The following is a 13,801-nucleotide window of genomic DNA, read 5'->3' as shown; positions in this document are numbered from 1 at the left end:
GAAAAGAAACTGTTGAACGTATGCTGACAGCAGAGGAGGAAAAGCAGTTTGGCAGTTGTCAAGCCATTGTAACCTGGGGAATTTATAAAGTAAAAATACAGTTTTTTTTTTTTAAAGCTATATGGTCAGAAATAGATATAAAAAACATATTTACCAAGATCTGTGAGACGTTTTGGTGATCTGACAGAGTCCAAAGACTTATCCCTAGATCTCGATCGCTTTCGCCGTATGGGAGACCTGCTGAAACTCTTCCTTCTTACAGGTGATCTTGAACGTCTCCTCCTCACTGGAGATTTGCACACGCTTCCTCTCCGGCTAGGAGATCTTGACTTTTTCCGTCTTGGAGGTGTTCGACTTTTCCGCCTTTGTTTGATGCTGTAGTAGTCTTTAGAAGAATCTTTAGAGCTAGACCTTTTTCTTCTCTTTTCATCAGTTTTCTTGTCTCTTGATGAAGATCGTGATTTCCTCTTACGTGACACCTCACTCTGTGAGGGACTCCGAGATCGATCAGACTTCAATTGTTTGCCTGTTGGCGATTTTGATGGAGATTTAGATTTGGACCTTCTTTTTCTGGCAGCAGCAGGAGAACAGGAGCGCTTTCTTTGAGAAGCAGACCGTGAACGTCTTCTGCGGGAGGCAGATGTGGAACGGGAGCGTCTTTTTCTCGTTAGAGATGGGGATTTCTTTCTTCGAAACTCAGGTGAAGGAGAGCGTCTCCTGCGTGATGCAGCAGGTGAAGGAGAGCGTCTCCTGCGTGATGCAGCAGGTGAAGGAGAGCGTCTCCTGCGTGATGCAGCAGGTGAAGGAGAGCGTCTCCTGCGTGCTGCAAAAGGTGAAGGAGAGCGTCTCCTGCGAGATGCAGAGGGTGAGCGGGACCTCCTCCTGCGAGTGACAGAGGGTGAGCGGGACCGCCTCCTGCGAGTGACGGAGGGTGAGCGGGACCGCCTCCTGCGAGTGACAGAGGGTGAGCGTCTCCTGCGAGTGGCTGGTGGTGAAGGTGTGCGTCTCCTGCGAGTTGCAGGTGAAGGGGAGCTTTTCTTACGAGTTGCAGAAGCTGAAGGTGAACGCCTCTTGCGGGACAATGAATGTGATCTTTTCTTGCTGGTTACTGAAGGTGACCGAGACCTCTTATGAACTTCGGGTGAGCGAGAATGCCTTTGGCGGGACTGAGAATGCAAGCGCCTCCAAGAAGATGACCGAGAGCGCTTTCTAGGAGACAGTGAGGAGGAGCGAGAACGCAGTCTACGTCCCCGGGATGCTGACCTTGAGGATCTTTTATGCACCACAGATGCAGATTTTTTCCTTTTTACTACAGGAGATTGTCTGTTGCTTTCAGTAGAAGCGGAGCGTGACTTGGTTCTCCTTGATCTTGCCAAAGATTTAGAATGTGACTTCTCTGTCTGTGTCACCGATTTAGAGCGAGAACGCTTATTTTGTGACGCCGATTTAGATGTAGATTGCTTTCTGTCTATGGATCGTGAACGCGAATGTTCAGGTCTGCTTTTCACTTCTGAAATGTGATCTGTCTTTGTACATACAGACTTGGGTTGTTGACACTCAGCATTTGTCAAGGACATTAGTGGTGAACTTTTCCCTGTGGTTTCCAGAAAAACTTCATCTTGCATCAAAGGCAAAACCCTTAACGTTTCAGATTCCGAGGTATTCTCCAACTCATAAGATGAAGAGAACTGTTCAGCATTGGTGTCAGGAATATTTGTTAAAGGAGAGGTTTGTTCTGTATCATTTTCATCCCTAGAAACTATATCTGCTGGGATCTCGGAATCTAAAACTGGCTGTAAAACAGGTTGCTCATTTTCTGCTAATGGCTGAGCAGTATGAAGGTGCTCATCAGTTGAAGACTGGGAAGAACTATGATCCTCTTGTGTGCAATCAACAACTGCAGATGGAACTGAAGGTTCTTGCAAAGTATCTGAAATAAACTCTTGCTCTGTTGAAGGAACCTCTTTTATAGAACATTCAGAAGATACTTCCTTTACAAAATTCAACTCATCGTTAAACGTTTGATTGGAAGGCTCACATTTCTGTGGGATCTCATGCATATTCAGGCTTTCACTGTTACCACAGTTTTCCCCAGAGTCGACTGAATGCAGATCTAGAACTTTGTTTGTTTCATGATGGCTAACAGTTGACTCATACTCGGGTAGTTCTTTTCCAGTAGGTTCTGTTGGTTGGTTCTGCAAGACAGCGGGTTGATCAGAATCATAGGGCAATAACTCAGGCGGTGCATGAAAGTCTAAAGAACCTTGTTCAGTAGAATAATCTGAAGTACTAAGAAAAGAGTTTGCAGGTTGCTCAGAATCATAAGGCAGAAGTTCAGGAGGTGGCTGTGAGTTGAATGAAACTGGCTCAGATGAAGGTTCAGAACACACATCCGGTGGCTGATCAGAATCATAAGGCAAAAGGTCTGGTGGAGTAGATGTAAAATGGTTATCAGTTTTAATACATTCACCAGAGTTCTCAGGTTTATGCTCCATACATTCAGACAAGTCCGAAGTTTGGTTTGAAGTCATACACTGTAGTTCATCTTGGTTTAAGCATGGCAAATCTGTTGGAAACGAAGTATTTTCAGTAGAAAATGGTTTTTCAACAGACCCGTCAAATTCTTGTGATTGGAAAGCATCAGTGTTAGAGTCACCAGTTGTAATAGTTTGGTCAAACCTTTGCTTGATTTTGGTAAAATCTTCTGGTTGTGTGCTTTGGTCAGCATCTGTCGAATGCTCTGGCAGAAAACGGTTAGGACAATCAGATAGTTGTTGTGAAGGGGATGCAGAACCGCTATCTTGAGAGTCATGCAGCACAACTGGGTCTGAACTGTGAGGTTTTTCTAAGAGCTCATCAACTTGAGTTGTAACCAATTTGTCAGAAAGATCGCAACCAAAAGCAGCTTTACTTTCTTCTGAGTGCGAATGTTGAGGGATCGTTTCTTGTTCAGGTATGTCTGGTAAAGGCATGATGGGATCTTCATCTTGCAAATTTATGATGGTATTTGATACAACAGTAACACACAAGTTTTTGTCTGGGTGGCTAATTGAGTCAGCAGAAGGGTGTTCATATTCTGTAAATGGTACACGAGTAGCATTAAGGCATTGCTCATTTGTGTGTGGTACAGATGGACTTAGAACATTTTCTTGAGGCTGAACTGGTATATTATATGTTTTGTCTTGCACTTGTTCTGAACTGATGAAGTCTTTATGTGGTTGGGAATCTTCCTCAACAGAATAAAGTTCTTTTGACTGGCCATGCTCATCTGTTAAACACTGTTCGCCCGGAAGCTGGTGATTGGTGGTAACACAAGATGAATTGAACTTTGGCTCATCAGAACTACATGAATCAGAAGGCTTGTTGTTAGTGATGATACATGATTCATCATGATGAACTGGGTGAGGACTGCAAAGCTGGGAAGGGCTTGAAGAGGGCTCCAATGGAGATCCTGAAGGCATTTCTACAAGCTGACCTTCTGTCCAGGAACATTCTTCTGCAGCTAATTCCTTGGGAATAAAGCTGCTTTCGGATGAAGTTTTTAGAAGATTTGGGCAAGGAACCTCTTGCACAGATACACTTGCAGAAGTTGCTTCACTGAAATGAGAATAATCAACTATTTCATCTTGTTTTTTGGCTAGATCTGAGGTCACAGAGTATTCATGCACTTGGGAAAAATCACTTTTGACATCTGAACTATCAGAGCATGGGGAGTCTGAATTTACTTGAGTGCATGTCACAGCTGCATGCGTCAGAATATGGACTGAGTCAGAATGTTCTTCAGGTTTTTCAGCAAGGCTACAGGTGTTTTGCACAAGGGCAGGACTTATTGGTCGAGAAGTTTGGCTCTGCTCCGTTTCGGGTTCAAACAGCTGTTGCCGATCTGGGCTAGCATATGGTTCAACTAGCTGTGGAAGGTCTGGGCTTGCATATGGTTCCACAAGATGAGGATGCTCTGGACTGGAATAGAGTTCCACTAATGGGCGGTGCTGTGGGATGGGGTAGGGTTCAACCAACTGGGGATGTACTGGACTTGTATAGGGCTCCACCAATTGAGGATGGTCTGGGCTTGTATATGGTTCAACAAGCCGTGGTTTTTCTGGACTAACACAGCGTTCAGTCTGATAGGGGAGGCCAAGGCTAGGATTCAGTACCACTTGCTGAGAATGGTCAGGAGTACAAGTTTCACTTTCACAGACGTCAGAAATACTGTGAGTGTCAATTTCCTGTGTGGTGTTAGAATTAACAGAGGTTTCATTTTGTAATATGTCATCATGGCTGGCGTAAGGTGAAACCCATTTGGTAGAGACAGATTTTGAACACACTTCCATTATCACCATATGATCAGAACTATTATATGATTCAGCCTTTAGGCTGTCGTCAGTCATTGAGTTTGTTACAGCAATTAGAGGCTGATCACGGACTTCGTTGGGTTCAACACATGCCGTTTGTATGGGACTGGATTGCGATTCAACAGAAAAGTTAGAGTTAGCATGGGGTTCAAACTGTAAGGAAGTGTCCGAATTTTTATGGCAATCAATCAACTCTTCTTGTGTATGATTTGACTCCACAGATTCAGAAGGGACAGAGTAATCAGAGCTCTCAGAGGAAGCAAAAGAGGCATCAGATGACCTACATGTTACACTGTTAAGATGAGGTTCCATGGCAGATTCTACTTGTGGAGGGTTAATTAACACATGTGTTTCTGCGTCTTGATGTATCTGTAGGTCACCTTTGTCTAGGGAGATGTTTTTTTCACTCAACTCAGTTGACAGAGTGTTTTCTGTACAAACTACTGGCAATTGCTGCACAGAGGATAACGTTTCCTCCATTTTAAAATTTTGCAAAACATTAACATTAGGCTCCAGTGATGACTCCTGTACAAAAGCACAAGAATCAGATTCTTCTTGATGTTTAGAAGATACATCAGGCTCTCCATAATGTGAATCCTCAACTGACTCTTTAGGTGCCAAAGACATATAGGCTTGTGTAGCAACAAAATCAGACATCTGATTTTGTGCTTCTGTTGCCACATCTGGCATGTGTATTGTAGCAGCAACATCAGGTACTGGCAACTGTGCCGCAACATCAGGTAATGGAATTCCTGCGGCAACATCAGGGACAAATGTTGAACTTGCAACTGGCACCAATGCTTCAGCAGCTACGTCAGGCATCATGTTATGCTCTTCAGAAGTTAAGTCATGTTCAGGAGGTAGCTGAGCTTCAGCTACCATGTCAAACCCAGGCACTTGTGCTTCAGCAGCTAAATCTGATCCAGGGACTTGGGCTTCAGTGGCTAGGTCAGAACCTGGAACCTGAGCTTCAAGTGCAAGGTCTGAGCCTGGGACTTGCGCTTCTGGTGCCAAGTCAGCCCTTTGTATGTGTGCTCCAGCAGTGAGATCAGGCACAGCCCACTGTGCTGTTGCTGCCAAGTCTGGTACTGCCCACTGTGCTCCAGCAGTCATATTAGCCATGGCCCACTGAGATCCTGCAGTAAGATCAGGCACAGCCCATTGTGTTCCAGCAGCCAAGTCAGGCACTGCCCATTGTGCTCCAGTGGCTACATCTGGTACAGCCCATTGTGTACCAGCAGCAAGATCAGGCATAGACCACTGTGCTCCAACAGTCAAATCATGCATAGGCCAATGTGAGCCAGCTGTTAGATCAGACATAGGCCACTGAGTAGCAGTTCCTAGGTCTGTCATAGACCACTGGGTTCCTGCAGCAATGTCAGGTACAGACCATTGTGCTCCAGACATATCTGGTACATGCCATTGGTTTGCAGTGGTTAAGTCAGGAACAGACAACTGTGTTTCAGCAGCTAAGCTAGACATAGAAAGCGGTTCTGCAGGAGGTACGCTTGGCATAGGAATTTGACTTGCTGCAGACATATTAGGTAGAGGTACATCAGCCAGATTAGGAACCGGGATCTGTCCAATAGTGCTCATGTTAGACATAGAAGCCTGTGTTCTTGCAGAAAATATTGAAAACTGTGATCTATTTGTTGCAGTAGGTAAAGGTACTTGTTCCTTAGACAACTTTCCAGCTGATCCTTGTGATTTGGCTTGGGATAACTGTTTCTGAATAAGAGACTTTAATCCGATGCTGTGCTTAAAACCTGCTGGTTTTGACTGGGCAATTTTTTTCTGTGTTGGTGGTAGCAGTAGCGGTTGTGGGGAGGCTGACTTGCGTTTACTTAGAGGAGACTTATCTTTCTGTTTGTTTTGTGATCGTGACCTTCGCCTACGACTAGGTGACAAGGATTTTCTTTTCTTAGTTGATAGAGAAGGTCTAGATGTTGATCTAGAGCGACGTCTGGAGGTTGAAAGAGAACGTGAACGACGCCATCTTCCACGAGATCTTGAACGATGCCATCTTGACCGCGATCTTGAAGGACTTCGTGCAGCTGGAGATCTTGAGAAAGAACGCCTCTTATTTATTGAACGGGAACGTCTTAGTGGAGAAATAGATCTTGAACTGGAATGGGAAAGTTTCCTATGTAATGAAGGCTTTGAGCGGGAAAAGCGTTTCCAAGATGCAGATACTGATCGTGAGCGACTTCTTGAGGATAATGATTTAGAGCGTGATTTTCTCCTCCGGTTTGAAGATTTGGACCGTGATCGCTTTCTAGAACTTGATGTTTTAGAATGTAAATTTTTTCTTGGTTGTGATTTACTACGTGACCTCTCTTTCTTTTCTGGAGTCTTAGACTTTTTTCGGGTTTTTGATGTAGAACGCGATTTCCTCTGCTTTCCTGAAGATTTAGAACTCCCAATCTTCTCTGATGATTTTGATCTGGAGTGCTTTCTTTTTCCTGACAACTTCGAAGTAGATCGTTTTTTCTTGCCCTTGGATTGTGAGCGTCTCTTACGTTCTCTTGATCGGGAACGCTTTTTTCTGTCAGACTTCGAATGTGAGCTTTTCTTTCTGGCTGTTGACTGGGACCTCTTTTTCCGTGATGAAGATTTAGAATGTGAGCGTCGCCTTTGAGAACCAGAACGTGAACGAGAGCCATGCCCTCTGTCTACAGAAGGTGTTCGACTGTCTTGAGCTACAGATCTTGACCTGTACTGCCGCTGCTTCACTCCCAATTTAGATGCAGCATTAGAAATATGGGGAAATGTGTGCTTGGCACTTGAACCAGTCTGAGAGTCATCTGCTGCCTGGAGGCTTTCAGGCTGCAAGCCATCTTTCTCAGAAAGCTGACTGGACTGATTGTCTGATTGAGAGGATTCTGTAACAGAAGCGCAGGACTTGGAAGGCTCTACACCAATATCAGACGTTTGTGGAGTAGTTGGTAATTCTGAAGTCTTCATACGAGACCTTGACGTATCTGATGCTGACAATGTAGTGTTACGCATAACAGAGGAAGAGGTGTTAACTTTAGAAGATTCTACATCAGATGAATCTTCAGATGTGCTACAAAGCTGAGATACACCAAGAGTCTTAAAGGTTTTGCTAAATTTGAACTGAACTGGCATAGAAGAAACAGAAAGCCTCCCTGTCTCATGCAATAAGGGCTTAGGTGACAATTTTGTATCTTCTGTAGACATACTTGGTCTTAAATCACCACAAGTAGGTTCAGCATTTGCTCTCTGCTCTGGTGTTTGCAATTCAGGCTCCTTAGTTAATGACTTAATTGAACCTTCTTCCTCAAAATTCATCCTTTCTTCAATTTTGGATATGACTTTTTGTTGTATACGAAAACTCGGACCACTTTCTGGAGTACAAGATTTAACTCTATTTCCTTGGCTGTTGCAGTCATCACTTATAGCCAAATCTTTTGAAACAGACTGATTGTGCTTACTAACAGAGTCTCTCTGTGGAATACTATTCGCAGAACAATGTTTTTTATCAGTCTCTGTATTTGCAACAGTGTGTTCAATGTTTTGAGCTAAAAAAAAATCTTGATTCTTCTGGTCAACTTTTTCAAGGCTCCCATCAGAACTTTGAGATGCACTGAAGCACTGTTTTTCACTAAAGGGAGCAGTTAAAGAATTCTGTTCTGTTGCACAAGTGTTTTCTTCAAAATGACAGATGTCTTCAGGGACACTGCTTGGCATACTATTTGAAGAACTCTCCAACCGGGCACCATCACCATGCAAAAACGTGTCCACATCTTGTTTTGTGCAGCTTTCATTCCAATTGTTAAAAGGGGAAGGTTTTGGAACTCTTTTACATTCATCAGAGTAGGATTCTGCATTAATAGTGTTTGAAAGCACTTTACCAGGTCTTTGGATTTCCATTTTATCTTCTGCTGAGTCAGTTAAAGACTTCTCATTGCATGAAATAACAGACGTGCAATCAGTATTCTCTTCAGGCGATACTTCACTGATCTTAGTGGATGAACATAGCAATTTGCTAGGATGTGCTTGAGAAGTCAAGTTTGTAATATTTGAACCATCTGAAGTAGTTAGTTCTTTGGATCTTGAGTACTCAGTGTCATCCACATGTAATGGAACTGGAATATTCTGTGGGGTACTTTCAGAGGCAGGCTTTTCTTCCATGCTAGAATATTCACTTTTATTGAGAACATTTAGCTTCTCTACCTCAGAAGGAGAGGTGGTCAAAGGTGTAATCATGTAAGGCGAGGATCCTGGTAAGATATTAGATTCCACAGCTTGACAAGTACTAGTAAGATCTTCATGGATGTGCATGCTAGATAAACTCTGCTTATTTTCTTTCATTAGCTTTACTTCTTTAGTCTTGCTCTCAAAAGGGTGTGATACTTCAGATTCACCCGTTTCCTTGAAATTATAATCATTTGACACAAGTTCCTTATATGTAGAATTGTCTAGTAAATCACTTTGAGCAACAAAGCTGGGGTCACTTTTTTCTGTTTCACTGTATATACGAATGTCATGACTTGAACTCTGTTTTGCAGGGCTGGAAATACTGTGCTCAGCACTAAGAGTATCTTGAACAATTTTTAACTCCATTCTTTGCAAATGTGCTTCAGACTGACTAGATTCAAGAATTTCCTCTTTAGATTCATGACTCATATTTGAAATATCATAATTGATGGTTGGTGACTTGAAATTAGGAGTGCTTCTCTGGTGGGAAAAATTATCATTTAACAAATTTGTAGACATCTCTTCCTCAGTGTGCTTCCAACCAGGGGACATAGTGCTTGGACTACTATGTCCTGAGAATTTGTGGCTTTCATTTGAAACTAAACTATTGATTACAATATTTTCTTGCTTATTATATAAGATTTCATTATTTGAGATTATTGGAGAAACATATGCTTTTCCTTCAGTATGGTCAGTTGTTGAAGAGCTCTGCAAAGATTCCAATTGATTTTCTGCATTTTTCATACATGTTGACAAAGGATCCGTAATTGGTAATGTTAAGTCTGGAGATTTGGTTATAGCAGGTGAATTTTCTATTGCATTTAAATAGGTTTTGCATATAGAATCCGAATCTTTTTGAGCAAATTCTAGTTTATCTTCCATGTTAGGCTTAATGAGACATGAGGAATTGGTTAGATCTTGAACTTCTAAGGGAGCAACCATGGACCTCTCATCACAAACGTCAGACTTAATACGTTCTGTGGACTCCATGGTACAAGAGCTTGCCAGCTGTGAGAGTCCATGGAACTGACCAAAGTCTGCAGAAGAACTCCGAGTCCCATCTACTGCAGTATTGCCTAAAGTCTTTTGCTCAGGCTCATCAAGAATTAGATCTGCTACCTTTGTATTCTCTACCTCGGATGCTTCTTCAGGGAACTTAACCACATTTAGAAGTTCCACTGGTTGTTCCATGCAATCAGTCTCTATAGGTGTAAAAGAGATCTCCTCAATATCCATGTCACATTCTGTAGAATTAGTCTGGTCAGTTGGAGATTTGAAACATGCAAATTTCATGTGATCATCCTCCACAGACATGGTTGATGAACTATGCACATTATCTGCTGCTTTAGACTCTGAAGACTCAATTTCTATACCATTATCATTGCATGGCATGGGTGAACTGGTTTTAGATTGAGATGCACAGTTTTTTGGTTCAGTCAGTGAAGTTGAACTATCGAGCAATTTCATTTCAACATGCTTTTCTACTGTAGATAAATTTGGACCAACTGATTCAACAATTGACGTAGAAATGGAAAGTTGATTTTCATCTAATGACATTGTTCCAGGGATTCTTTGTTCAGCAACAGATTTGGTTTGCAATGCAGGTTCACTTTCCGCAGATTTTGAGTTCAAAGGGATAGACCTAGATCTTGACCTTGATTTTTCATTTTTTCCTTTCGACCTTGATCTCCTTTCCAAAGAAGAGCTTGACATCTTGTCATCTCTTGACTGGACTTTACTGGCACTTGACAGCAATGTGGATTGCTCTCCCCTTGCAACTGATGTAGACCTAGACTTTCTTGTTGCTGAAGATTGTGACTTTTGTCCCTGTATGCCTGAACTAGGCCTCCTAGTGTCTGAACCAGTTCCTGACTTGCGCGTTTTGGAGGCTGACCTTGACCTGCGCCTCCTGGACACCGAGGGAGACCTCGTCCTGCGCCTCCTGGACACCGAGGGAGACCTCGTCCTGCGCCGCCTGGTCACCGAGGGAGACCTCGTCCTGCGCCGCCTGGTCACCGAGGGAGACCTCGTCCTGCGCCGCCTGGTCACCGAGGGAGACCTCGTCCTGCGCCGCCTGGTCACCGAGGGAGACCTCGTCCTGCGCCGCCTGGTCACCGAGGGAGACCTCGTCCTGCGCCGCCTGGTCACCGAGGGAGACCTCGTCCTGCGCCGCCTGGTCACCGAGGGAGACCTCGTCCTGCGCCGCCTGGTCACCGAGGGAGACCTCGTCCTGCGCCGCCTGGTCACCGAGGGAGACCTCGTCCTGCGCCGCCTGGTCACCGAGGGAGACCTCGACCTGCGCCGCCTGGTCACCGAGGGAGACCTCGACCTGCGCCTCCTGGTCACCGAGGGAGACCTCGACCTGCGCCTCCTGGTCACCGAGGGAGACCTCGACCTGCGCCTCCTGGTCACCGAGGGAGACCTCGACCTGCGCCTCCTGGTCACCGAGGGAGACCTCAACCTTAGTCTTCGAGAGACCGATGGAGACCTTGACTTTTGCCTTCTGGAAACTGAAGGAGACCTTGACCTGCGCCTTCTCAAAGCAGAGCCAGATCTTGACTTGCGTCTTCTGGAATCTGAACCAGTTCTGGATCGGTGTCTTCTGGAAGCTGCACCCGATCTGGACCTATATTTTTGGACAGCTGATCGAGACCTTGATCTATGTCTGACAGGGGAGGATGTTTTTGACTTTTGCCTCCTACGAGGAGATGCAGACTTTGATTTCCGTTTCCTTGAAGGTGAGCTAGACTTTGGGGAAGTCCTTACGGCAGATCTTGATTTTCGTCTACTTGCTGATCTTGAACGATGCCTATGTTTGCGGCTAGTTGATCTGGACTTTCTTCTATTTGCAGATCGAGATCTTGACCATATTCTTTTTGCACTGGATCTTGTCCTTGAATAGTGACCCTTTTCAGATGATCTGGATCTTGACCGACGTTTCTTTGCTAAGGATCTTGACCGGGACCGTCGCCTTCTTTCAATTGACACAGACCTTTGTCTGATTTTTATTGACTTTGACCACCAACTCCGTATTGGTGATTTAGAATACCGTGCCGGAGTGCTAGACTTTGATCGTCTTCGTCTAACTGGAGATTTGGATTTTGATCTCCGTCTCTGACCAAATGAGCTGGATCGTGACCTTCGTCTTCGTACGATGGAGCTAGAACGTGATCTCTGCCTAGATTTTAAATTAGCTTGTTTCTTTGGCACCTTAGTCAAGGACTTGGACCTCGATTTTTCTCTTGCTAATGATTTTGACTTAGATTTTTCTCTTGCTTTTGACAGATTTTCACCAGCCGATTTTGACTGTGGCTGCAATGGTATTGATGAAATATTGTCAGATTGTTTAAGGGGATCTTCATTTGTTTCAGAACCTAATCTACTCCCCAATTCAACAGTTTTTTCTTCTGAAAGAGTTAAGACTGGCTGGGGCAACAATATTTCATTTTGGAGGGCCTCAGCAGTTTCACAGTTTGTATGTGGTTTTTCATTATTTTCCTCACTACATTTCAGGTTTTCAATATTTTGCTGACAATCAACGGGCGGTTCTTTTGACAGTTCTGTCATTTCAACTTCACAGATTGTAAGATTATTTGAAAAATGCATTTCATTTGGACACTTTGGACCAAAGAATCCTGAATCAATATCGGACTGAGGCCTTGCAGGATGTTCTTTCACTGAATCCACATTATGATCTTGAACACTCATTGAAGGCAGGGGATCTACATTCTCTTCCATTTGGGATAACGAAGTGTTTAATGTGTTTTGCTCGCTCGGAGATGAAATGACTGGTTTCCAAGCAGACTTTGATTCTGAAAGGACATTCTCTTGGTCCTCAACACTTGAAGCCGACTTTGACCTCTTCTCGTTTTTCTCTTTTTTCTTTTTCTTTTTTTTCTTTTTGCTTTTGTGTTTTTTGTGCTTTTTTGACTTCTTCTTTGATGAATCCTTTTTTCCATCATCATCTGAGCTTAGGTCTGTAGTTTTCAAGTCTTTCGATTCACTTTCCTTTTCTACGGATATAAAGAAAATATTTTAATATAAAACTACTGAGGTGAAGAAAATCAATAATTCAAAATTTGTAGTACTTTAAATGGGTTGTCCGAGATTAGCAAATACTGGGGCACATGTATAAAAAAATAAAAATAAAAACAAAAAAATAAAAACATTGCTTAACTGTGGAATCACCCACAGCTCAAGCAACGCTATACAAGCCCTCACCGATAGTCTGTTTACAAGACTGCAGCGCCAACAAAACGTCAACAACATGTGACTGCTGCATCTAACCACTAGCTTCAACTGTGTTATCTTTGAGGCCAGCGATTGGCTAGAGCAGCCATGACATCAGCACTGCAGTCCTGTAAACAAAGACAGTCAAGGAGGACTGAAATGGTGGGCAATTCAACAGGTGAGTAAAGCTTATTTTGTTGTATCCCAATTTCTACTAATCTCTTGAAACCCATTTGAGTGTGATTAACCATAAAAAAACGTTAAATACGTTTTCTGGACCTTCAACATTGAGGTCACATATTCTGTTTAACCAAAGTACCACTCTGACTCCTGGATAAGTCACTTGAAGCATAATGCCCAACAAAAGCCAGACAAGAGCTGCACTTTGTCTGAAAATAATGCAATGTGGCTCCAGGGGCTCTTCGCTTGGGGAAATGCCTTCAATGTTTCCAGAAGGATCAAAACCTTTAAAGGGGCTGTTCAAATGGAGTTTATTTTTATTTATTTCTTTTGCAGAATGAATTTGGTGCAGATTCTGTGTGGAAACCACCTCCCAATGGTTCATGACTGCAATTAGATTCTTTGTGCAATTCCAGGAAACTACGATTGCATAAAAAGCAGCACAGCCTCACCCTGAAAACAAAGGGAGGTGGTTTCCACAGGGGCCCCTAGCAGCTTTTTGGTATGGAAACTGCAACAAATTTAGCCTGCAAAAAGATAAAAACAAAAAAAATTCCACCTTAGAGGCTCCTTAAAAACTGTCAAGCTGCAAAATAAAATGCTGACTTGTAAAAGTTAGGTCAGCAAAGTTAAACGAATATGCAGCTAAACAAATTTGGAGCCGCGACATCCGGAGCAAGACGGGTGTTTATTTTTTTTACTTTATATGCTCTGTGGCATGGGGGCTGAGGAGAGGCATGGGGCTCTAATCTGAGGTCTGACGGGGTCATTCACATTGGGGTTGAGCTGAAGTCTTATTGGCATCTTATTAACATTAG

At 43.4% G+C, this 13,801-nt stretch overlaps 1 protein-coding gene across 11 annotated transcripts in view; it reads right to left on the bottom strand.

Moving 5' to 3' along the window:
- Positions 1 to 13,801, bottom strand: part of SON (SON DNA and RNA binding protein) — a 105,746-nt gene that overhangs the window by 52,324 nt on the left and 39,621 nt on the right. For 10 of the 11 annotated variants that reach the window (XR_006388177.1, XM_044284442.1, XM_044284438.1 and 7 more), the window contains one exon: positions 155 to 12,586. Coding sequence is in view for 10 of the 11 variants with exons in the window: in XM_044284442.1 (XP_044140377.1) it covers positions 155 to 12,586 (12,432 nt within the window). In the remaining variant the exon portion in view is untranslated. The remainder of the gene's footprint in view (positions 1 to 154; positions 12,587 to 13,801) is intronic. The other variant, XM_044284441.1, reaches the window with a different exon arrangement.

Source organism: Bufo gargarizans, chromosome 3 (assembly GCF_014858855.1).
Source record: "Bufo gargarizans isolate SCDJY-AF-19 chromosome 3, ASM1485885v1, whole genome shotgun sequence".
NCBI lineage: Eukaryota > Metazoa > Chordata > Amphibia > Anura > Bufonidae > Bufo > Bufo gargarizans.
The sequence above is the reverse complement of the archived record's forward strand: the minus strand, read 5'-3'. Positions and strand labels throughout refer to the sequence as shown.